The 23,649-nt window shown below is 40.2% G+C and overlaps 1 protein-coding gene across 4 annotated transcripts; it reads right to left on the bottom strand.

Annotated features, from left to right (window-relative positions):
• On the bottom strand, positions 1-23,649 carry SPPL2A (signal peptide peptidase like 2A). Of its 4 annotated transcripts, XM_064722217.1 has the most exons (17): positions 23,444-23,635; positions 19,656-19,775; positions 18,726-18,908; positions 17,871-17,960; positions 14,519-14,652; positions 12,309-12,460; positions 11,446-11,542; positions 10,841-10,942; positions 10,142-10,223; positions 9,808-9,882; positions 9,120-9,176; positions 8,909-8,962; positions 8,342-8,441; positions 7,445-7,522; positions 6,983-7,143; positions 4,853-4,886; positions 175-336 (listed from the first exon to the last, which is right to left on the bottom strand). In XM_064722217.1, exons 1-17 carry the CDS (start codon positions 23,495-23,497, stop codon positions 305-307), a joined length of 1,605 nt encoding a protein of 534 aa, XP_064578287.1. In that variant the 5' UTR covers positions 23,498-23,635; the 3' UTR covers positions 175-304. The 4 variants fall into 4 exon arrangements, with proteins under 4 accessions (XP_064578290.1, XP_064578289.1, XP_064578288.1 ...); XM_064722220.1 differs by lacking the exon at positions 4,853-4,886 and having other exon boundaries at positions 1-336; positions 23,444-23,649; XM_064722219.1 differs by lacking the exon at positions 8,909-8,962 and having other exon boundaries at positions 1-336.

Below are 23,649 nucleotides of genomic sequence, written 5' to 3'. Positions count from 1 at the left end.
TTGGAAAATTGCATAGAAAATATCATTTTATTTAAATTGAAATAAGGCACGGTTTTACTAGCTATGGTTTGGCTGTAAAAATGCAACTCTATTTTGATTACTTTTATGTTATTAACAGTATTTTCCATAAAAATATAGGTGCAGGAATAAAAAACCCTTTTACACAGAGTGGGAAACACTCAATTGTAAAATTTCACCAAATTTACTGTAATTCAGCTGTCAAAAATTCAAATGCTATTTTAATTCAGGATATCCCACATATTATTGTCCTCCAGGCTGTTCAGTGGCTGATGCTGTGCTTTCTTCATTTCCTGTGTAATCCAGGTGCTCCATCATCTAAAAAAGGAAAAAAAAAAAAGGGAAAAGAGATGGCTCTTTATAAAGAAATACTGCTTTACCCCATTGATCTAAAGTATTTGTTAGCTAAGAGAAATATAATTAAACATGTGTTAGAGTGCATTTTAGCAGCATACATTTAGGAAGTCCTTTATAGATCAGAAAAGTATTTAAGCCAAATAATCAAAGCTGTATTAGCTAATGCTTTCCACTACAAAAGGAGTCTCCAACCAAGGACCTGAGTCCTCTACAAGAAAATGAACTTGTGAGTCACAAGCATCTCAATTATTAAATACAGAGAACAAAAAACAATTGAGGTTAAGCAAATTTTTCAAAGATATGGCTTGCAAAACTGGAAGTAAACTCTAGGATCTTACCTGACATTTACAGAATTTAACTCAAGCAATAGCTTGATCAGAAAAGACTTGCTCTTGTCATGGCTGTAAAGGCTACCTATATTACACTTAGTCAAAACTAACTGTAGTGTCACATTTCTTTGTAAATTTTCCTTTTATTTCAGAAAGGATAAAGGAAATGGAACTAAAGTCCTGCATCAGGAGAGAATCCAAACTAGATTATTAAATGGACTGATTCTACCTGGCATTGGTGTAACTGATTGGATTGCCTGAATAACTTAAAACAAATTTGTAGTTGCCCTGACAAAAAGCAGCCTGTTTCCCTATCCTGTTTCCCTATCCACTGCTGTACGGCTGGAGCCAATGAAGGTTCTGGGACAAGGCACTGAATGAATGACAGAGGTAATACACACATTTGTTAGTGTGACAAACTGAGCCTATCAGTTTGAGGGCTTCAGAATTGAGCACAATTAACAAGGGGCCAAGAACTGCACAGTTTGGGTAGCTGACAGCCAGAGATAGAAGACACAGAATAGTACAACTAAGGCTGAAAAAACAAAATGTGCCAAGGAGCTCATACCCAGAGTGGCAGGATTATTAGGACAAGAGATAATGCTTTAAGCATCAAAAGGTAGAAAACCCTACTTCTGTTCTTCCATAGTGGCAAATCCTGCCTGTCTTTCTGTGCAACAGCTGCTCACTGTGTGGGTTCTGATCTAAGGTGGGCAGATTTCCACACAATTATTTTCTTGTCTTACTAGCACCTGCTCAGAATCCTTGCCAGGACAAAGCCGGGCTCTGAGACTGCTGTGTTGTACACACTTAGTGTGGTATAATTCTATGTACAGGGTAAAAAGACTTGTTCCATTAACTTTTCTCTTCTCCTCTAGTTATGACCCAGCTCTGTGCCATTCCTTCTTTTATGCCACCAGAATTGTTTCATGGAAAGTACACAAACATGCCTTATCAAAGGCACTTTTGCTTAAATAAGCTGTTTCACAGTCCAGCCACACCAGCATGCTGTGCAGTTAAACCAAGATGACAGTTCCAAAAAAGAAGTCAGTGGGACTGGGGAATGTTTAGGAGAGCCCAGTGGCCACAATATCCATCTAAGACCAGAAAAGGCCTTTCACAACCCTCCCTTCACGTTCCACAATAATGACAGTAAGAACTAAGGCAGGCAGCAGTCCTGCCAATAGGCTTAAGGACTGAGTTAGAGCAGCAGCACACACTCAGTCCAGCAGTGAGTGCCCAGCTCTTGTGCTAATGACAATCTTGCATTTATTTCGGTATATCCAGAATTTTCCTCTACATTGACCCAAAATCCACATCAAAAGTCACCAAAATCAAAACACTCCCTACAATTACAGAACTCAAACCATCCCTTTGAATGAGGATTAAAGTATTCATTTCCAGGATAAAACAAGAACAACCTCTCCCCACAGTACCATATTACATCAAGTCATGCCATATATCTCCCTTCAGCCTAGGGAGGATCATCTAAGAGAAAGTAATCTTGCTAAGCATTTTTGTACACTCTTTTCCTATGCAATTGACAAGATGCTTCTAGAAATAAAAGTACTTGCAATAATTCAGTGTATTCCAAAGTCAAAGATTCTTCTGGTAATCCTACAACACTAAGCAGTAAAAATGTTCTTTTTTGTACAAATGCTGGAGATAGCACCTGTATCTAAATCTCCACTCAATATTCAGATTTTGAAGTTAAATTTAAAACCAAATGCCTTGTAAAACTCTAAAGGTGTTGGGGAGGGGAGGGGGGTGTCTTTTCTATAAATGTTTCAAGGCTAAAAAAGCCACCCCACCCCACTTTTAATCTTCCCTCCACACAGAAGGACAGCCCACAACTTCAAGCTGGGGACAACAGGTGCCTCTCTAAAAGGTGGCATTTGAGCAGCTTTGTCCATTCAGGTGTCTGCACTGTGGATGCTCTCAGGACAGCCCCTGCAGGACTCTTTACAATACCCAGCTGCAGGATGGAGGCACCTGGCCACACTCCTGGACAAAGCTGCTGTTCTAAGCTAAGAATGAGGCAAAGCAATCTGATTGTACATTGTGGAGAGCTCATGAACATCTCTGAAGTGGAGGAGACTGAGAAGCTTTGCTCTCACATCTGAATTTCTGACAGTTTTTAAGGGGGAGGTGTTAAGACAGCTTTGTAACAAAACCATTTCTGTTTAACCTATCTACTAACATGGTGAATCATTAAAAACTAAAACCAGCAAACTCACCCCCCAAAAATCCACTTCCACAGAGCCAAACTAGAAATGGCAGTACAAGTCTCTCCCTGCAAGAGCACACAGTACCTATGCACAGTTGCTTTCAAGATTCATGGCAATAATGTTGCATTCATGGAATTCTTAACAACTCCCAGTTATGATGAATTTTCAAGAATCTAAAAAAGTGATTATAAAACTTACTAAATAGCAGGTGCATGCTGTATAACATGCCAGTGACAAATCTGTTGATTTATTACTTCAAAGACAGATAAGAAGTGCTAAACACTTCAAACTGACAAACTCCAACAAGTTTCAAGACTACTCCATGTAGAAGACTTCAAAGTTGGAGTAAGACTTCAAAGCCTTAGGCCACTAGATTTTCCATGATTTTGCTAAAATTATTTCAAAGATTGCACTGATACAAAAATGAGCATTCTAAAAAAATCAATAACTGGAAAATAAGTATGAAATTAATTTATCATGAAGGCATCCATGAGGAGTATAAGCAATCCAGAAACCTAGAGAAACCTTTATTTTACACTTCACAGCAGCAATACTGCCAGTTAGATGGCAGGAGGGTAAGTACATTACTCTTTCAAGAAATCTCTGCACTTTAGTGAATAGTTAAAATGTTTTCTGTGCAGCAACTCTTTACAGCTCAAGACTACACCATAAAAGAGCCACACTGAACATAACTAGAATTTAAGACTGCATCATTATGCAGAAACAGAAATTACCTCAGCTATGAATTATGGGACCTTAGAGCTATCTTGGGGAGTCAAGCATTTGTCATACGTGTAAAGCAGAAACTAACAGAGTGATTTTAACCAACCTATCCAAGAACTGGAGTGTGCACAGCAGGACAGAAGAATTCTAAGTTATAAAAATAGTCTGGCCATCTGCTTTTAATTTGCACTTAACCCCTCCCACTTCCTAATATCATCTTTGGTTTACACCTAATTTCTTTATTATTAAGGCTTTTTAACAAGATTTAAATTGTTGAAGTACTCTTTCCTAGAAGAAAGGAGCTAATGAGAAAAGTACTTTTTATTTGAGAATTTAAGATAACAGGCAGAATTCACCAGCTCCAGTTGTCTTCAGAGCAGACACCCTACACTTTATAAATAGATGTATAACTCCAGCAACTATAATTCAAGATTATATTTAAATGCGTAAATTCCACGAGAAGCTGAAATTTGAAAGCTTGCACTGCTCTCTGCAAGCTGTGTGGACAGCAAAAATAAATGGCATCAGTGTTAGCAGTCAGGAGCTGCTGCCAAGAAAGGTCAAAGCTCGCTGCAGCCCAGACGAGCTGCAGCAGAGAGCCGGCCCCAGCCCTGCTCCCCAGCCCAGGGACACACAGGACAGCAGGAAGGACACTGTGCAGCAGGAGGGTGACACAAGAGCTGCAGACATGATCACTGAAGGCAAATTCACAATGCTCAGCGTTGTAACACAAGACAACAAAATTGTTGCTTAGCACTAAGCAGGTTTTCACATCTACGCTGTGACAGAAAAATCAGCCGAAGGACTGCAATACAGGTAACAGAAGAGCAACGAACACCAACTGCAATATTTGAAGGCAGTCCTAGGGTTTGGGAAGCTGGAGAGTAGAGAAGCAAACAAATCCTGCCTTCAGGCTTAGGAATCACGGCTTCATTGCTACTCAATATTATGTTTTCCTGCACTCCTTTAAAAAAGAAAAACCCCAGAAGACCTAAGTGTGACCCCTATTCACACCTAAGTGTGAATACAGATTTGTGTCTTGTCTTCAGTTCTACCCTCTTCTACCAAGTAATTTAAACAAAATTAAGAGCCAGATGCAAAAAAAGACTGAAAAGAGGAAGCAGAAGGGGAAAAAGAAGAAAAAAGGAACTGTAAGACAATTAATAAAGTTGCATTAAAAGAAGGCCATAATCACACCTTGTAGCAAAGGCGTCCTGGAGGAGTCCGATACCTAAATAAAATTCATTCCATTATTAAAATCATATACAACAAAACCAACAAAAAACCAGAAAAACCCCAAACTCCAAAGAGGTAACTAATGGACTATTATTATGAAGTTTAGTCACCTGATGCACTCTGCATGCTCTTCTACCCCTATTCTTAGGACACTTTGCTCTAACAACTCTGCAAGGTTTTTCTGTTCCCATGAGGGCAAAGCAAACCTCTACACAAAGAGCAGCTCTGCCTGAGCCTCAATCACTGATGTAGCAAAAAAATTGTCTTCTGACACCTTTCCATATCTTTCCTCCTCAAAGTGAGCACTGAAAGCTGGGGATTTCAACCCTGGAGCTGTGTGGGTTGGGGCTGCTTGGGGTTTTGTTTGTTTGCTTGGATTTTTTTGCATGTTTGTAAGTTCAGTAAGGACAGTTCAAAATACAGTTTTAGATAAGAAGGACAACACATGAGAAAGATCAACCCTGCAGTTTTTCAAGAGTGACACTTGAATAATACTCTCTGAGAACAAAAAATGAATATAAAAATATTCTTCAGAAAGTTATAGAAAAATGGAAGTTAGTAAAGTTACACACAGCTCAACTGCAGGCTCAGTTACAGACAAGTCTAACTCAGATGGTGGAGTGGGGGGTTGAAATCAACATTTTAAATTCTGCTAGAAATGAAGTCATCTAACTCAAAACAAGCTGAAGTTCAGAGTAGTTTAAATCCTTCAAGAAACCAGTTGAAAGGACATGAAATAACTACTATGGCAACATAATTCTTTCAAGTATGAGTTTTGCTACAAGAAGTACAAGAAATCTTTGTTGCTAAGGAGACCTGCCAAATTTACTTAGGCCAATCTTACTCAGAACTCAAGTGAGGAAAATAAATTGCAAACTGTTTTCCCCACAACAAACCCAGAGTCACTGGGCTTCATAAATGTGACTTTGTTTATTTTAGAAGATCAAATAGTCACCAATTTATATATAAATGCACAGTAAACCAAAGTCATTCTGACCTACAGAGAACATTTCTATTAACTGGACATATGAAAGGAGGAGTTGATTTTGTAAACAAAAAGACAGGGTATTTAGTTAAAGCTGAAAATCTGAGTAATTTCACGCCTAGGCCAACCTCCAGCTGAAGCAGGTGTAGTGTATTAGATCAATAAAAGGCAGCATTTTGCTGATAATACTTTAGGAGCTGGTGCCTGTAGTTTTACAAGAATTACTCTTGACTTCCACTGATCCACTTAAATTTTCCAATCCTGAAAAAGCAGGAGCTGCTTCTATCCACCACAAACCTGACACCCACCTTTTCCCAGAACAGACTATCCAAGCTCCAAGTTCAACATGCCCTAGATATAAGTGATGGTAAATTCAAACAATACTGAACTTAGTCTCAAGCAAAACACAGAATAATCTTGAGACTGCCCTGTCTGATGATAAATGCCAGCTCACAAGGGTTACTGGCACATCCAGTTACTACAGCACATCTCATCAGGGAAAACGTGCACATGTCAACAGGTGAGAGTTTAAGAACTGCAATTCCTGGGCAGTGTTAGACATAACCAAGGGGTCATACAGAATATCCAAGGCAGTGTGCCCACAGTGTGTGCTGTGACAGGAAACAGTTACAGAACCCAGCTATTTTGTTCCTAAATGCTCCATACAATCCTGATAGGCCATCAGTGATGCATGGAAAGTTTCTCAAGTTCTAGTTGTCACCAATTTTTTGGAACTGTCTCTAATACAGAACTAGTGCAGTTTGGAGTCTGCATGCTTAGTTCAGTGACTCATGTTATACCACATCAAGATGATAGATGGGGAATGTTAAAATACAAGAAAACATTTCAAAGTAAATAGAACAAATTACTTTTCCTCCCTGAGGACTGAAGCAGCTATTTCATCTCCCTTGAGCTTTCTTCTGCCATGTCAACCACTAGACTAAGATTTTCTAAGAGTAGACTACTTTTCCTTATTAGTTCCAGAAGATCACAGGAAAACTTGCAAAAACTGGGTTGCAGGTGATCTATCACCAAGTTCTCAGAGAAGCATATACTCAAAGGAATTAACAAGAGAATAAATAGAATACTCCAGGCCTCCAGCCTACCTGGTAATTGCTTCCTTTCCAAAACTTCTTCATCTCTTTGCGCCTCCAGGCAACCAGGGAGCTCGTGATGAGTGTACATGGTACAAGATAGAGGAGGGCAGGCTGCCCCATCTTCATCAGTGCCAAAACAATGAAAGTCAGCACCATGCCAACAGCATAAGCTATAAAGAGACATTCATACATACACAGTCAGGAACAGGAGAATTTTCAGATTAGTAAGGCAATTTCTTTTTAAGCAGTATTTTCCTCGTTAATACAACTGAAGAGACACAATAAGTTGCTCTATATTTCCAAGCAACTCACTGCCATAAGGAAGTCACCTTAAGTACAAGTAGGAACACTAAAAAGAGTTTCTACTGAGATTCTTGACAACATTGAACCTTACCTGAAGAAAACCATCTAGATCTGCCATTTTAAAAAAGCCACCATGAAGATCAAGCATGCTGAAATATCACAATTTACCTATTGTGCAGGAAATGTAGTATATAGAAGATGATCTTGTTTGTACATCAAATCTTCGACAATAGGCAACCAGAAGGCCTTGAAGAGAAAAAAAATTAAAAAGGAAGAGGATTAATGAAATGTTTAGTCATTATTTTTTTCCTCCCCAATTATCCAAATGAAAGCAGCATAAAAGAATTTATAGTAAGACTTCACATTATGGTATTTTATCTTCTTCCAATATCTTTTCTGTAAAGGCAAGAACCAGTCTAAGAAATCCTACAGTAAATGTAGTAAAAAACATAATGGAAACATGAGCCAAGCAAGTTTGGAATTAGAGGTTTGGGGTTTTCAAGCAACCTAATTACATTGTGCTATTTTCAGCTTTCTAACACAGAAGTGTAACAACCTATTTTTAATTTCTTCAATAGGATTCTAATGCTCACTCTTAACATTCAGCAATTTTGTCTGCACATTCTTGATTAAAGCAATTTGCTCAAGACTCCAATTATGGCCAAATTCAGTTCTTCTGAGAAAGATGGAAAAACTTGGCAAAATATTTTACATTACCTCACCTCTAATTACATAGTCTAGGATATGAAAATCCTACGAAGTCACAGAATATTTGCTTTCTGAGACTTTAATGATATTTAGTTAATACTGACAACTGGATTTACCTACAGGACTTGCATTTACTCAATCCAGTACAACAGAAAATGAAAAACCTTCCACTATTTAATTATTCTACAGCATAGTGAGCTCCTTCTCCTATGGCTTTTGCTGTATTCTGCACTAATTGATCAAGGCAAACTGCTGCACTTGATTCAGTAATTACCCTGTGAATAAACTCTGCAAGCCAGCTAAGAATAAAACCCAAAATATTTATTCATAAGTTAGTTACCAAAGCCATTTGCTCACCTGGGACAATGATGTCTCCAAAACCCAACAATGAAAAGGGCAAGTCACAGAGTGTTGATGCAGAGTGTTCAAGTCTAGGCACTCTAATAACCACGGGTAACTGGAAAACATTATTGCAGAAGCCACATAAATCTCATCTAAAGCACTCTGGTGTTCTGGGTATTTTTGGTTGCTTGAATTAATAAACAGTTATTAATAAACAGGAAATAAACAATAAACAATTAATAAACAGTAAATATAATTAATTTATTGTTAATGCAGACTTCAAAATAGGTAGAACCTGAAGTAAAAACCAGAAACCAACATAGAAAGTAGATAAAGCTTAAGGCAACTGGTAAGCTGGAATTTCAGATTTACAAATAATATGAACACACAAAAAAAAAAAGTTAAAACAATATTTAACCATGTAACAGGAGTAACAAATCTTGATTATTAACCTAACTATAGAATACTGATCAATGATATCCAGGCCCTAAAGAGAAATTTGGACAGTAAGGTTTTCCCCAAAAGAACAGTCTTTTCAGAGGAAATAATTTAAAAATCCAGTATCTGAAATACAATCCTTACTTTCTCATGGGGAGCTGAGCGTTCAGTAGGGACATCCACCAAGTTTCCATCACTCTAGGATCAAACCCAAGTCAACAGGCATTTAATACTTATAAGAAAATAGCAGAAGCTGGCTATATTTTGTGAGAAAGTTATGCTGAAAAGCACACTATGAATTAGCTACACAGAGTCAGTACTTTAATGCTGCACTTATTACAATGACTGTTCATACCTTTTCACTGTTTCCAAAGGGACCAGCTGCAACTTCAACCATTATACTTGCCCCATTCTGAAATTAAAGTTATTTTTCAAAATTAGTGGTTTAATGAACCAAAACTTTCATACTACATTGACAAAAGCTGCTTGTACCTCCACTTACAATTCAGGATTAGAAAAATCCTGAATATCAAAGGGAATGCCCTGGTATTGTACAGTATTATACTGCATTGTTTGACAATAAAAACATGTAGTCCAGCCTAAAATAATGTTAAAAAAAACCCAAACAACAAGTCCACTAGATGTAGCTGGAATTTTAGATTAAAACATGTCAGCTTTTTCTGCCATGAGCTTTCAGCTTCAAAATAAAAGCAGGTTACACTTGCACACAGTTCATACCACACTGCAAGTGATCACTGCAGAAAGTACTAAAGCATATTCCAATAAATGGGTGTATAAAACAAAAGAAGGACAAAAACTGGAGGGCAGTAATTTCTCATGATCACACTAGCCCTCATATGAAGTGGGAATGGTTTACTTTTGACCATGTGATTGCCATAAAAATTCAGGCCACTGCTGTCTTACATGGGAAAACTGGAAATCAGCTTTTCCACCTTGAGACACTGCACACACTGACCTGTTAAACCAAAATATTCTCCCAATGACCAGACATTTTTGTTCTCACTGTAAATTCACAGACATACCTTTGTGATAAATGGTGTTATGAAGACAAAAAACACATCATATAGAAGGAGGAGGCCTAGAAGTATAACACAGGACTGGCAAAAAAAGAGAAGAAAATATTACTGTGGGTTTTCAAGTATCACACAGCTACATTCTGGAACCATTGCAGTACCATGTGTTTTAATCTGGCACAACGTTTAGAACAGGATTAGTTTCTTTTAATAATTATTAAAAATGGTAAAATTTATGTTTGTTAACATATTTCTTTCATATTGAAAAGACAGTACTTCCTGACAGTAAACTTGCAGATTCATGGCAGTAGAATATTATCTTAAGGTAAGCAACTTACAGTACCTTAAAGTTGGGCATTTTCAGTGTTTTAATGAAGTTTAGGCAGAAAGCAACTCCCAAAATATCTTGCAAAATCCAAGCCCACCTGAAAAAAAGACCAAAACATTTTTACAGGTTGTTCAAACTGCTGCTGGAATCTAGATTTTTCTGGAAATACCACGGAAAGTTTCTCAGAAAGGAAGAAATAAATTGTTCTTTTTCAAAATAACTGCTAGCAAAACCACAAAAGTCCTAGTTTCAAGATGGTCAATTTATACCAGCTTTTGATGATAAACAGGTAATTGTTTGTGCTGGTAATGGCTGGGATAGAGTTCACTTCCTTCACAACAGCTGCTAAGGGCTATGTTTTGGATTTGTGCTGGAAACAGTGTTGATGGCACAGGGATGTTGTAGCTACAGCTGAGCAGAGCTATCCCCTGTGCTATTCTGCACCTCTTTTCCTCTGTGGCCATCATTAGCAATCGAGCTAGTTCTTCCTCATCTTCATAGTTTTTTTATAACTTCAAATTACCACACAGCTCATTTGCATTGCTTTGTTCTCTATTACTCCCATGCTTGTTAAGCTTCAAAATACTTTCATGACTTTTTTTGAAATTGGCACTGGAGTTTAGAAGGGTGCTGCACTCCAGGATTAGTTGTATGCTGGGAAGTTTATTAACACCAATTATTCACCTTACTCTTAAGGTAGAATGCACAACTTACCTGTCTTCATTTCGAAATACTGCCCAGACAACAGCTGCTGCTATGCAGAATATAGCAAGGAAAATAAGCCTCACTTCAATGGTTTTGTTGGAACATGTAATCCTAAAAGAAAATAATTAAATTAAAAGAGAAGGCCTGTAACAGCCAAGACACATGCCTGTGCTATCACACATCCTTAAGCTGACAAAGTGTTCTCAACCCAGCTCCTCTGCTGCCTGCAGCACAGTACTTGCTCCAAACAGGGTCAAATGTGCAGGATCCTCCCCTTACAGAGCCCCTTGATGAACAAAATAAGCACACATGACAGGCAACCAGAATTTTGTAAAACCAAGCTCAGACAGCCAACCAGAGCTTTTTAAATTTTATTACAGAATGCTTTCAAATAAAGGTAATGCAGCAAATCTACAACTATTTTAACTGTTGATTATGCTACAGATACCTTTAATATTTATTAAAGCAACTTGTAATTTTATTTTGTAACTACCCCACACACTAAACCAGGAAACGACTCAAACTGTTCTTGTATTTCCATGGTGCCTTGTGTAGCCATCAGAAAATACCCAGAGGAAGCCTGTCATTTTTAATAAGTGAAAGGTGCACAATACCTGCACTGCCCAAATGGGATCTCTCCTATCAATGCTGCAAGACAGTTGTACAGGCTCATTGCAGATGCCAGGCAGAAGACTGATATTATGACATAAACTAAATCAAAACAATGAAGACAGGAATCAGTGTCAAAAAATAGAAAACAGCAAATAAACACAATAACATACATGTGATATTTTGTGTTCAGGAGGTGTCTGACTGGCACTGGGTGATGTGGTTTAAGGGTTACAGTGCTGGACTGGATGATCTTCAATGTCTCTCTCAACCTTGAGGATTCTATAATTCCATAATATAAACTGCTAACAGTTAGAGCAGTGCTCAACAGTCACTGGAGATCACAGTCAGCTCCTGAGTATAGAAAATGCTAAATTCTGAGTGTCTCTGCCATGACAAAGTTCTCATCAAGCAAAAACTTGACTCAGAAGTGTCAGAATTGCTTTCTAGCCAGATCCTCACCAAAAAACTAAAACCAAACACCAAACCCCAACTAGAAAAAATGCTCCCATCAAGCAAGCAAAACCCAAACCACTCCAAATGTCATCAGCAATCTAACTACTAGGTTGTCACTGCCATCCTCCCAAGAATGTTGACATAAATCTTTTTTTTTTGCTCATCATTAGTCACCTCTCTCCCACATGACCTCATTCAGAACAAGCACTGTCAAGGCAGTCTTTGAAAGACAGCTGAAGAAACCTCTCCTTTAAGTAGCAACTTCATCCTTTCACCTGAACCCTGAACTCATGCATGGAGAGAATAATTTAAAAAATTGTATTAATTTTAGTTTAGAAACCGAGCTTTTTAGATTTAAACACTTCATAATATCATGTAGAAAAGTCAAATGAGATTATTTATTGTTTCTTACCTAACCATTTGTAGAAGAAATAAAGTAAGACCAGCATGACACAACAGATGACAACAAACAAGATAACTGTTACAGGGGTGAAAGTAACATTTTCTTCCTTTTTCCATCGTGTTTCTCTCTCCCCTGGACTTGCTACTGCTTTCAGATTCTCACTGTTTTAAGAAAACAACAAACACATTTACCTCAGATGACAGATTATAAAAATGTTTTGCTATGACCAGAATTGATGGTTATAGAACATTTAGACTGACAAGGTTTCAGTTTAGTCCTGCACATTATCATTAGACTTAAACCCAGAGAAAACTGTATGGTTATTGTTTGAATTTCTCTCCATTTTTAAGGAAGATAAGCACCTCCAACCTAGCACAGATCACAAAGAAAAGATTCTTAACTGTGCTCCTTTCCAATGGTGTGGTAATTGCCAACTTTAAGGGAGCATCCCCAACCAAAACCCTGACCCATGTGAAGAAAAGTAGTACTGCACTCTAAACTGCTTTTCAGGATGCACACACTGAGCTCTATTAGTGCATCACCTCTGATTAGAAAATTTATTGGGCTAAATGTGGAGAATCTGATAAATATGTCTACAATAAGTCAAAACCAGAGGTATTGCACACTCTTAAAACCTCATCTAGACATTAAGTGTCTGCAAAACCCATTTATGTTAGAGAATGAAACATGCTAAGTACTAGTTCTTTTACTCTTACACCTCATAATTACAGAGTAAGTGAAAGAGAGGTGGTAAAACTGGGGATTTTTCACTGGGAGTAAGATTCCTGTGCATACTCCATATTTACACCTCAGTATGCAAAATAAGGAGACTTAAATTGCTGTGCTTTTTCTTTGAGCAGAGAGCCCTTCTACTCTTTAGTACAGACCTGGTGCAAATTGCCCATCAGATAGTGTGCTCCTGAGGAATCCCAGGACCTACCTGCCAAATGCTGAATTCAGCACTGAAACAGCTACCTTCAAAAGAGAGCAACCCACAGGAGCAAGGCACCTTGTTAGATGAATCACCTTCTCAGAAGACATGCTTTGAATAAGCAGCTTTTTTAAAAAAAAAAAAAGCTTGCCCCAGATTTATGAAAGAGCACTTTAACTAGTTTAATAAATTACATCTAGGTATTTTTAATATGGGAGACAGCACCACATTTTGTTATTTTAGCATTCAGTACAGCCACACCCTGCAGCACTGCAGGTGAAAAAGAAGCATAATCAGATCCAACCTTTAAAAAAAGAAACACACACACCTCCCCTCCTCCTACTTCTTTAATCTCTTTAAAATAGCTCATTTGCATAACTGTGGGAAAAAGGAAGCTGTTGTTATCACATACAATCCTCTCCTTGTTGTGCTGGGGAGCAAAGCACCAGAACACCACTGAGACCCTGAAGGTAGCAACACATTTAGCATACACAGCCCCCTAAGAAATACTGCAGAATAATGCCATGCTCTCAAAGGCCAGCTACAGCCAGTTTAACCCCAGAGTAATAACTTAGAGCTGCACACCCCTCAAGGACAGAGCAGAAACCCCCAGTACCCCCAGTTTCCTCTGCCTTTGCCACATTGTGCACTGCCAATCCCTCCTCCCTGCTCAGGGACTGCTGCTGCCTCCTTGTCCTTGCCCAGTCCTACAGCTGCTGCTGCTGCCCCAGCTCTGCTGCTCCAGCAGATAAAATAAAAAGCTGAAGCAGATAAGCCAGGCTGGACTTTATCTGGAGCCAGCCAGACACCCAAACTGTGCTTCCCATTGCTCCCAGTGACAGCAGTGCTGCACAGCCAGCTGGGATGGAGCAGCTGAACACATCCCTACCAATGCAGACACTACAAACAATATGTATTTACCTCCTGAATCACTGCACTTGAAAGTGCAACTAAAATACCTAATTTCTGTTGTGGATATTAGAGAATTATAATGCTAGTTACAGAGTGTTTGGTAATTTGTCAAAATGTTAACTCATGCCTCCTCCCAAGAGCAGCATTATCCCTCAGGAACTTTTACAATCTGTGCTAGAGGTTCCTCAAAGTCCTCTGGTGATTTTTCAAAGGTTACAGTGCTCAAACATTTAATGACAAAGCAGCTAATTGCACTTAGGTCTCCTAATTTTTTAACTACCAACCAAAAAGAAAATAATTTCTTCCTGATCATAGTGACAGCTTTCACAAGCTCTGCAGTCCATGTAATTTAAGCAGTTCCATTTAACCAACTTACAGTTCTGCTACTCCACTCCAGTAGCCTCCCAGTGCCACTGTAAACACAGCAATTAGGAAGATGACAACCATACTGTAGTCAAATTCTGGCAAAGGTGGTGAATACAGAGTCACATTAACTTCATTTCCAAGCACCTGAAATATAACACACATGTTGGTTCATAAGGGGAACAAAGAAATTATATTGCTTATTTTCCAACAAGATGTACATCATGATTGCCTACTCTTAATCTATACAATGCTGAGAGGAAGTTTTTAACTCACTGCACAATGTTTCCCAGGTTACCTTTCAGGGTGGGCAGGTTTGGAAACAAATCTATCACTGTGCAAATCCAGAGATACCACAAGAGAAAATGGAACCTCTCTGCATTCTTCCCACACCTCTGAGAGGTTGTGCCTCTAACCCAAACACCTCCCCAAAATACACCAAGTGCTACTGAAGACATCTGCTCTGCAGGAGAGCACACCTAACCCAGTCACCTGGAAACACAACTCACAGTTCCACTGAGGTACCAGCAGATCTACCTCTGGCTCTCAAACCCACAGAACCCAGTTCAGAGCCTCACAAGAGGCTTCAGACAGAACACCAGTGACAGCTGGAGGTGGCAGGAAGTTATTTACCAACAGCTTAGCACAAACGTGTGTTGAGATGGATTCAAAAGAAAAGAAAGCAATTTCACACTATTTTAAAAATTTAAGATCTACAGAAAAAACACTATCAGCTGAAGTACACGAAAGAAAATGGGAGAGAACACTGAGATGTAACTGGTACTGAATTGTACAAAAATCCTGAAAGCAAAACCAAGGTGCTTCCATTTAACTGAAAGGTGAGATTTAAAAAATAAAAAAAGGATGATAATTTGACAGGAAATGGAAAGTAGTAGGGAAGACAAGTTTGCTATTGCAGTCAAAGTAAGTCCAGACATCTAAAGTAATTGTGCAGTGAGAACAGACTTCAGAGATGCAGAAAAAAACCCCAGATTTGTTTACAGTCTGCATGTGAGATAAAAGCAAGAGAGAGAAGAACATGCCAGACGGGTTTGGCTTCAGAAAGATCAAACTGGCACTAAAAAGGCTGAATGGGAAGGCCAGTAGTAGAATGGAATACAGTGGCCACAGATGAAGAAAGCTGAATCATTTCAACATCTAAATTTTCTAATTACAGATAATAACCTTTCTGCAGGCTAAAGAAGTCAGAATCATTCCTTTTGCCTGAAGTTATGGAAGTTCAGAAAACAAGGAATAAAATTAAATTCTAGTGAAACACTGTAGTTGTATGGAGTGGAACATAACATTAAAGGAAAAAAAAAACCTATTCAAATTACAGCATCCTCTGTGTAAAAAAAGCCAAACATAAAAACCAAACCACATACACACAAAAACCCAAACACACACCACCATGAAACAAAAAAAAAGCTAAAAATCCTAGGAGACTTATACATTTTTAGTTCCAACATATCTTAATCCAGTTTTTCCTTGAAGTTTCATAAATCTTACAAAGTACAATTCACATTAGAATCTAGGGCAATTGTTTCCTTTTGCTCCTATCATTCCTCTCTTCACCAAAAACTTCCTAAGTCTCAACTCCCACCACAGGGAGCACTAGAATGAAAGACTGCATCAGGTGACAAACCTGCAAGAGAGCTGTCCACTGACTAAAAGCTTTGTAACACTCTGCTATTGCCATCAAAACTCTTAACAGACTCGGCTCTAAGGGTGAAGGCTAACAGAGATGATTTACTTGTCAAGTAAAAAGAATGCTTATACAAACTACTTCCCTCAGACTGGTGCTGTCCCTCTCTTCTAAAAAAAAAGGAGGAAGCTGGAAGCTTTAAAGAGAGTTAAACAAGAAATACAACTGTAGCTGAAGTGTACAATGGCTGCTGGATTCCAAACAGTGCATATCATTCAAAATAACAGCTGCCAGTGACAGGACAGAAGGCTTTGGCAAAAAAGCAGAGCAGAACGAGGAAAGATCACTTGTAGTCTAGGCTGTGCTCCTCACTACTTTTATGAAGGCAGTCTTATTCTAAGACAAAAATGAATTATTTGATTCAGCAGCAGTATGAGACATCACCTGGCACACCAGCCTACAGCAGAGGTGCTTTGGTGAGTTACCCCAGCTGTACAGAAGTGATTCCACATCACAGCACTGCAAGCATAACTGGGCAATAAAGAAGGGCAGAGAAGACCCAGACCTAACCTGCCCTAGCTCCCTTTCATGTTAGGAGGGCATCCTAAAATCACTCCAGCAAGCAAACAACACCTATCAGACTGAAGAAACAAATCTGAAGACAGAGGACAGCCTGAACCCAGCTGGAGCACTTATCAAGGCTGTGGCAGTCTGGAGATAGCACAAACCTTCAGTCATGCCAGTGCCTATCTGCAGTGACGACAGCAAACAGCCAAAGTCCTGCCAATCAGGCAGTTTCAGCTTGCATACTCACCTAAGACAACCTCCCATGGCAGCTCTGAAGGTTAAGAGCAGAAATGGTGAAGTGAGCTTGCAAATTCAACTCAAGAAGCTAAGACTACACAGTGCTAGCCTCTGCTATCCCCAGAACAACATGCAACACAACTCCTGCTTAGCAAAACTATTCAAGACTAAATAAAAAACCCAAAACAACAATATAATAACAACAGAAAAAACCACGCTGATGAAAATATACTGTTTTCCTTAAAACCCTGTGCAATGTTTTGTTATCCTAATATTATATGCCAAGGAAAACAAACTCCAAATACTCCCAAAACAAATTCCCCTGCCTATAAAGTGTAAAAGATAGCACAAATGCTGTATTTTAATAACATTCATTTGGCATCTCACCAGCAGAGACTCAAACTACACAGCCTAACCACTCTTCAGCTAATGCTGTCACATTATACAGCATCTGGCAAAGGCAAAAAACTCTCAGTCTTTCCTCAAGATCCAACCTGCCCAGGTGCTGCTTGCCTGAAAGCTCTGGTGCCAGCAGCTACAAGCTCAGCTGTTGTAGCTTCTGCACTAAAGAACTTCTGCACTCCCAGGCTACAGCTCTTCATGTGTGTCAGGCACCTGCAGCTGTACCCATGTCTACTGGAGGACAACTTATTCTGTACAGCAGGAAACTTTTAAGGTTCCCCATCTCCAGTCAGGTATTGTGTTTCCCATTCTCAGCGTTCTAATCAATCTCTCTTGTTCACCTAATTAGGAAGACCAGTACTTTCACAGCTATATGTCCATCCTCTGTTAGGAATGAAAGCAGCATCTAAGCACATTGAAATCAGGCAGACATCCAGACCTGACCTGGAACTAAACTATTTGGTCAAATACCTAAGTTTATACAACCATAACATGCTGAAGTTCTGTTACTTACCAGCTGCATATCTACTATGTCATTGTATCTTATAAGAGCAATTGGAATAGTCACATCTTCAAAATCAGTCTTGTTATCTGAAACAGCCGACTAAAAAAGAAAGTGTAAGTGGTAAGTATGTTGAGCCTATTTACAAAGTAGGTTAGATCCCTAAAAGCAGATTATTCTTTCAATTTCAGTGTATTTGTAGGAAGGTAAAAACCAAAAAGCTCATTCATCACCCTTTGCAAAAGATTAGAAAGATAGATGTACTTAAATCAAACAAGTGATAATACCAACACATCTGGATTCATACTGCTGTTGTATTTTTATAGTATTACATGGGATAATCAAAACTGGTTTTAATTCCTACACTTCTAAAACAAGATGAACTTTTGGTGATGATCGCACAAATTTATGAACTGTACATATTTGTGCATACACTTTGCAGCTTCAATGGAGAACAAAAAAGCAATGAGATCTCACAAGACCTTTTTTAGTTTCCAGTTTTGGATTACATTTCCCTAGCTTATTTTAATTACACACATCTATAAAACGGTATCATCTAAGTTTACATGGAGTTCAGAATGCACTAAATTATGGAATGATAAAGACAAGTCTTTGCATTCAGAAACATGTCTGAAGCTACAAGGGACATGTAAAAATCCAGCTGTGCAGCTCCTCTGAGCTGATTTAAGCCAGCACTGCACAGCCAGGCAGCACAGCTCTGTGGGAGGGTAAATGACTGTGCTGCAATCCCACACGTGCTCAGGCTCCTCTGCTTTTGGGGCCTCTCTCAGCTGACCCTGCACAACTGCATGGCACCAAAACAAGACACTGTTTCAGCAGAGAAGAAAACTGCTTGTTGTCACTTACCAGCCTAGATTTACTGGCAATCAGCAGCATTTTAGCACCCAAGCTTTGTGCAATTCTTGCTTTCTCCAAGAAAGTGCAGTTTCCTTTCATCACTACAACTGCTTTGTCTTTCATTGAGCCAGAAGGAACTTCAGCTGAACTGCAGAGGACTGTAGAAGTCAGGTTTTCCAGAGCCCTGAAAGTCTGCAGAGAAAGAGGGACAAAAGGAATGTGATTAAAGTAGGAAATTTGATATTACAAACAAATTCATCCAGAGGACTACATTGCTATGCTCTTTAACTGGAGATTTGCCAGGAAGAGGTGCAACAGAAAAGAATAATTCAGGAATATAAAATCACAGCAGCAGTTTCTGCAGTCTGCAATAGTGAGGAACATTTAGAGCAGCACAGAGCTGAAATAATCTGGGTATTTCTAAGTGCAATTTCACAGTAGTTGGTATTGTTATTTAAATAAAAGAAACTGATTACACAGAAAAATCACCTGTTTTCAAGACAATTAAACAGTACATGAAACTGATGAGCCAATATAAGAAAAGCTTCGGAAGTTTACCAATTTTTGTAAACAAATAAACAGAAATTTAACTCCCAAATACAGTACTCAGACATAAGGATAACATTCAAAGGGAAAAAAATTAACAGGATAAAATGAATATATAAACACATAAATAAATAAACACAAATACAAAAATTGGTTCTAAGCACAGGGAGAGTATTCCCTTTGTCAACTCTAGAAGCCAAATCTTTCAAGGATAGAAATGTTCACTATAGATTTTTTTTTGGGGGTGATTTGAGGGGAAGGGGACAACATGAACCAAAACAGCAAATATTCAGTATAGCACGTATTTAACTCAAAGTTTTGAAGACCATTTATAGTTGACTCATATTTATACTGCATTCCAGTTCTCTTAGAGAGTGACTACAAGCTACTTACAGCATTGTCCAAGGTTTTTGGAAGAGATACCCAATTGGAGTTGTAAATGATGCAGTAATCCTTAGTTACTGGAGGCACTCCACTCCCAGAGGCGTGCAGGATCCCCTCATCAGCAGCCACCTGCAAGAGATCCCAGAGTTCTGAGTTCCACCAAGTTCAGAATATCAGCTAGGCAAACATTCTTCTAAAAAGCATATGAAGGGAAAGACCTGTTAGAAAAGAAATTTATTAAACTCATTATTTTACATAGTAACTGATTCCATGATAGAGGGGGAGCTTGAGAGCAGGCTGGAAATCTAGTAAGAACCTAGTTACTGTATAATGCTGCTTATCCTCTTGGCAAATACAGTGTATTTATGTATATGCACAGTTCATGTCACCAAGCAGAATACCAGCAAGAAACCAAAGCAAATGACTTCAGATTATCTTGTGCCTTCCAAAAAGTGTAAAATTTTACATGGAAAGCAATTAGAAGAGTACATGGAAAACAGGTGAAGTTCTAGAGTCTTCCTTCCTCACAGACTCTAAAATTTTCCCTACTAATAAAAGTAGGGGATTATATGTGTATATATGTATCATGTTCCAATTCCCCAAACGTTTTTGTTCAAGTAAACACAAAGAAACTAACTAGTGCACCTTAAGAAGAATTTGTGTAGTCAAGGAAATACTGGTGCTTCTTAAGATTAGAGCCCCTCACATAATATGACTCCTTTTATTTACAAATACAGCTGAATTTTAAAACTTGTGGTAATGTGAGGAATGTGTACTTCTCCCCAAGAATAAATAAAAGTCAGGTATCTAAGTGGATAAATGAACAGACTAAAGATTAGATGCAGCTACAGCTATAAAGCAGTGAAAAGAAATAAACGTTATTTGCATCTCAAAGAACTATCCCCATAAAAAACTGGAAGATGTTTTTACTTCAACTGTTTGTTTTGAAATTGACCTCAATAGCAAGAAGCATCATCAGAGTAAAAAAAAATTCTTTTAAAAATCCTACTGAACACTTCAGATTTGTATTAAAAAACACTAACATATTAAGTTAGAAGTAGGCATGGGTATGGGGGAGAAGCCCAAACAGTTAGATACACAATGCTAAGCATTAACAGTGCTAGAGAGGCATTTCTCCTCCAGCTACAAGATCTGTATTCTGCAGCAAGGGAGAGCTGGAGAGAAAATAAAGGCATGTGACGATATTGTTTCAGAGGTTTAGGTCTGCCTGGTTTGAATAGCAAAACCCCTTCTTCAGAGGAATCCATTCTATTGGCCTCAGCACACGAACATCTGCTGGGAGAACTGTGTCAAAGGGCCTGAGCACATTAACTGTTTAACACAGAACAGCTCTTCAGCTGTCAGCTGAAATCAATTGGTCCGTGATTTATGATCAGCACAAAAATGATCAAGCTGCCCTCTTAAATGCATTCACCTAGAACTACAAGCTAATGGTGAATTAAAAGCAGTAAAGACTTCTAACAGGTGCAAGCCCCAGAGGTTTACATCCATTAAAAGCTCTTTCTGCTTCACCAAATAGAATAAGAAGTGTTTTCTGGGTTCCAGGAAATCAAGTGTTAACACTGCACAAGATAAATCCTCCTAGAAGGAGTGATTACTTGCTTACATGATATGCATGTTTTGTTTGGCAAGCTTCCCTGCTCTGGGGATTAATCAGGGCACACAATTCATCCTCATCAGGTGGAGGGAGGCAGGGCCTGAGCGTGACGCGCAGCCACACCTATTCACGCTGAGCTCCAGCGACAGCACTGAGAAGTTAAAAATTAAAAGAAACACCACATGATATGCCTCACTTGGAACATCTCCAGGGAAATCCTCTTGCATCCAGCTAAAGTCCTGTTACTTTCTAATGGCTTCAGTGTCCTTTCACAACAGACAAGGGCTAGGTTCAGGTAGGTCAGCTGTGCCACTGAACAAATCCTACTCTCAGTATACACACATTTCTCACCAAGCACATTTTCAATTTTGTTACTTAAGAACAAGACTAAATGTGTGATCACAAAAACATCTCTTGAAAAGATTAACCTGCTTCCCTAGGCTGATTTGCTCTGGCATAAAAGCATTCCAATGGAGAAGAGGCATGACAGCTGTCCTTACTTAAGGGGCATCACCATCTCCTTTGCCTTCAGGTTCAGACAATTCCCAATAACTTCCAAACAAATTCCTTCCTATTTCTGACAGGTAGTTCTCTCATCATATTTCCTTCCCTTATCACCTTTGAATTTTTGTTGTATAATTCCTTATCTTTGATAGAGAAGAAGTCTCTTTCTGTCTCTTAATCCCTAATTTTCCAAAGGTGTCCCAGTCACTGCAGGGATATAACCCTGACTGCTGAGCTTTGGAGTGTCCCAGTAACTGCACCACACAGAATACAGGAAATCAGATGAACCAGGAGACACAGACACCAAACCAAGCCTTATGTTTACAACATCCATCACAATTAGTACCTAGATAAGCCATACAGAAACTCACAGGTACAGACTAGGGAGAAGGTAGTCTGTATGTAGCAAGTGACAACATAAAACCCACAGAAACATAAAAAGGCGGAAGGGGAAATAGCCATGAACAAAACAACCATGATTTTGTTGTTGTGCTGACAGTGGCCGTGTGACACACACAAACCAGCCCTTCTCCCTCCCTCCAGGCACTGTGACCCAGGAGAACAGGAGCCCACGCCCAGAGAGCAGCAGTGACCCTTCCCCAAACCCAACTCCCCACACTGTTCATGTCAAGACTGCTCCTGAGGCAGAATGACCAGGTCCAATGCTCACCACTGCTACAACTGCATCTGTAGAGTAAAGAAGGAGGCAGGACACGGCCTGGACTCTTATAAGAGGGCAGAAGCCCCTTCCCTTGTCAGCAGCAGCAAACCATTGGGGTAAAGGGCAAAGCCAAACCCCAACACGCCAGTGACAGCTACGTGGGACTCAGGAAAAGCCAGGGAGACAAGTTACTGCCCCCACAGGCATTCCCAAGGTACTAAGAGACTGCTGGGCACCTGCTGCTGAGCATATCCAGTGGTGACTTCCTACACAGGAAAGAAGTACTCTGCATCCTATCTTACTAAAACAAGATAAATTCTGTTAAAATTAAGTAAAAAAAACTAAAACTAAACAACAAAACAATTTAATGGAACAGCATTTAATGCAGACATGTCCTTTATATTGCCTAAGCAGAGTATGGAGGTTTCTGGCTTCCCCATTTCACTACCCCATTTGGCAGAAGGTGGTCAGCCAGATTTCCACGGCAATGTACACCCGTGGAGAGGGAGAGGCTGCGAATGTGTGCCACACCAAAACTGAAGCTGAACGAGACAAAAGCCAGGACACACACGCACACACACGAGGAGCCTCCCCCTTCCCCGCATCCGAATTTAAACACCGTGTTTATCCACGAAGGCACCCGTGAGATTTGTTATCTCAGCTCCCAAGGCGTGACCGGAGCTGGCCCGGCCTGAGCTCCCCGGGCCCGGTGGGGGGATCCGAGAGGCCTCGCCCGAGGGCCCCCAGGAGGCCCAAACCCTCCGGCCCGACCCCGAGGAGCTCGGGGGCAGGGGGAGCCCAGCCCGGCCCAGCCGCGGGAGAAGGGAGCTGCGCGGGCCCAGCCCGCCGCGGCCGGCGAGCTCCCGGGAACGGGCCCGGGAGAGAAGGCGGGCACAGGGAGCCCCTGGGCCGGCAGCGAACAGCAGCGACAGCAGCGCCATCCGCCAGCGCCGGCCCCAGTGGCGCCGCTCGGGCCCGGCCGGCGCGGCAGCGCGGCCCCGCGTCCGTCCTTACCAGCGGGAGCAGCAGGGCCCACAGCGCGGCCCACGGCAGCCCGGCCGCCCCCATCGTCCTCGGCCGGCTGCTCGGGGAGGGGCCTCCCTGGGCTCGGGCTCCGCACGCCCCCGCGGAGCCTTTCACCGGCTCCCGGCGCGGTGCCACTTCCTGTTCCGTCCTCGGCGGCCGCCGCTGCCGGCCGGTCCCGGGACGCCGCGGGCACG

This window comes from Zonotrichia leucophrys, chromosome 10 (genome assembly GCF_028769735.1).
Source record: "Zonotrichia leucophrys gambelii isolate GWCS_2022_RI chromosome 10, RI_Zleu_2.0, whole genome shotgun sequence".
NCBI lineage: Eukaryota > Metazoa > Chordata > Aves > Passeriformes > Passerellidae > Zonotrichia > Zonotrichia leucophrys.
This window is presented reverse-complemented; position numbering and strand designations above follow the sequence as displayed.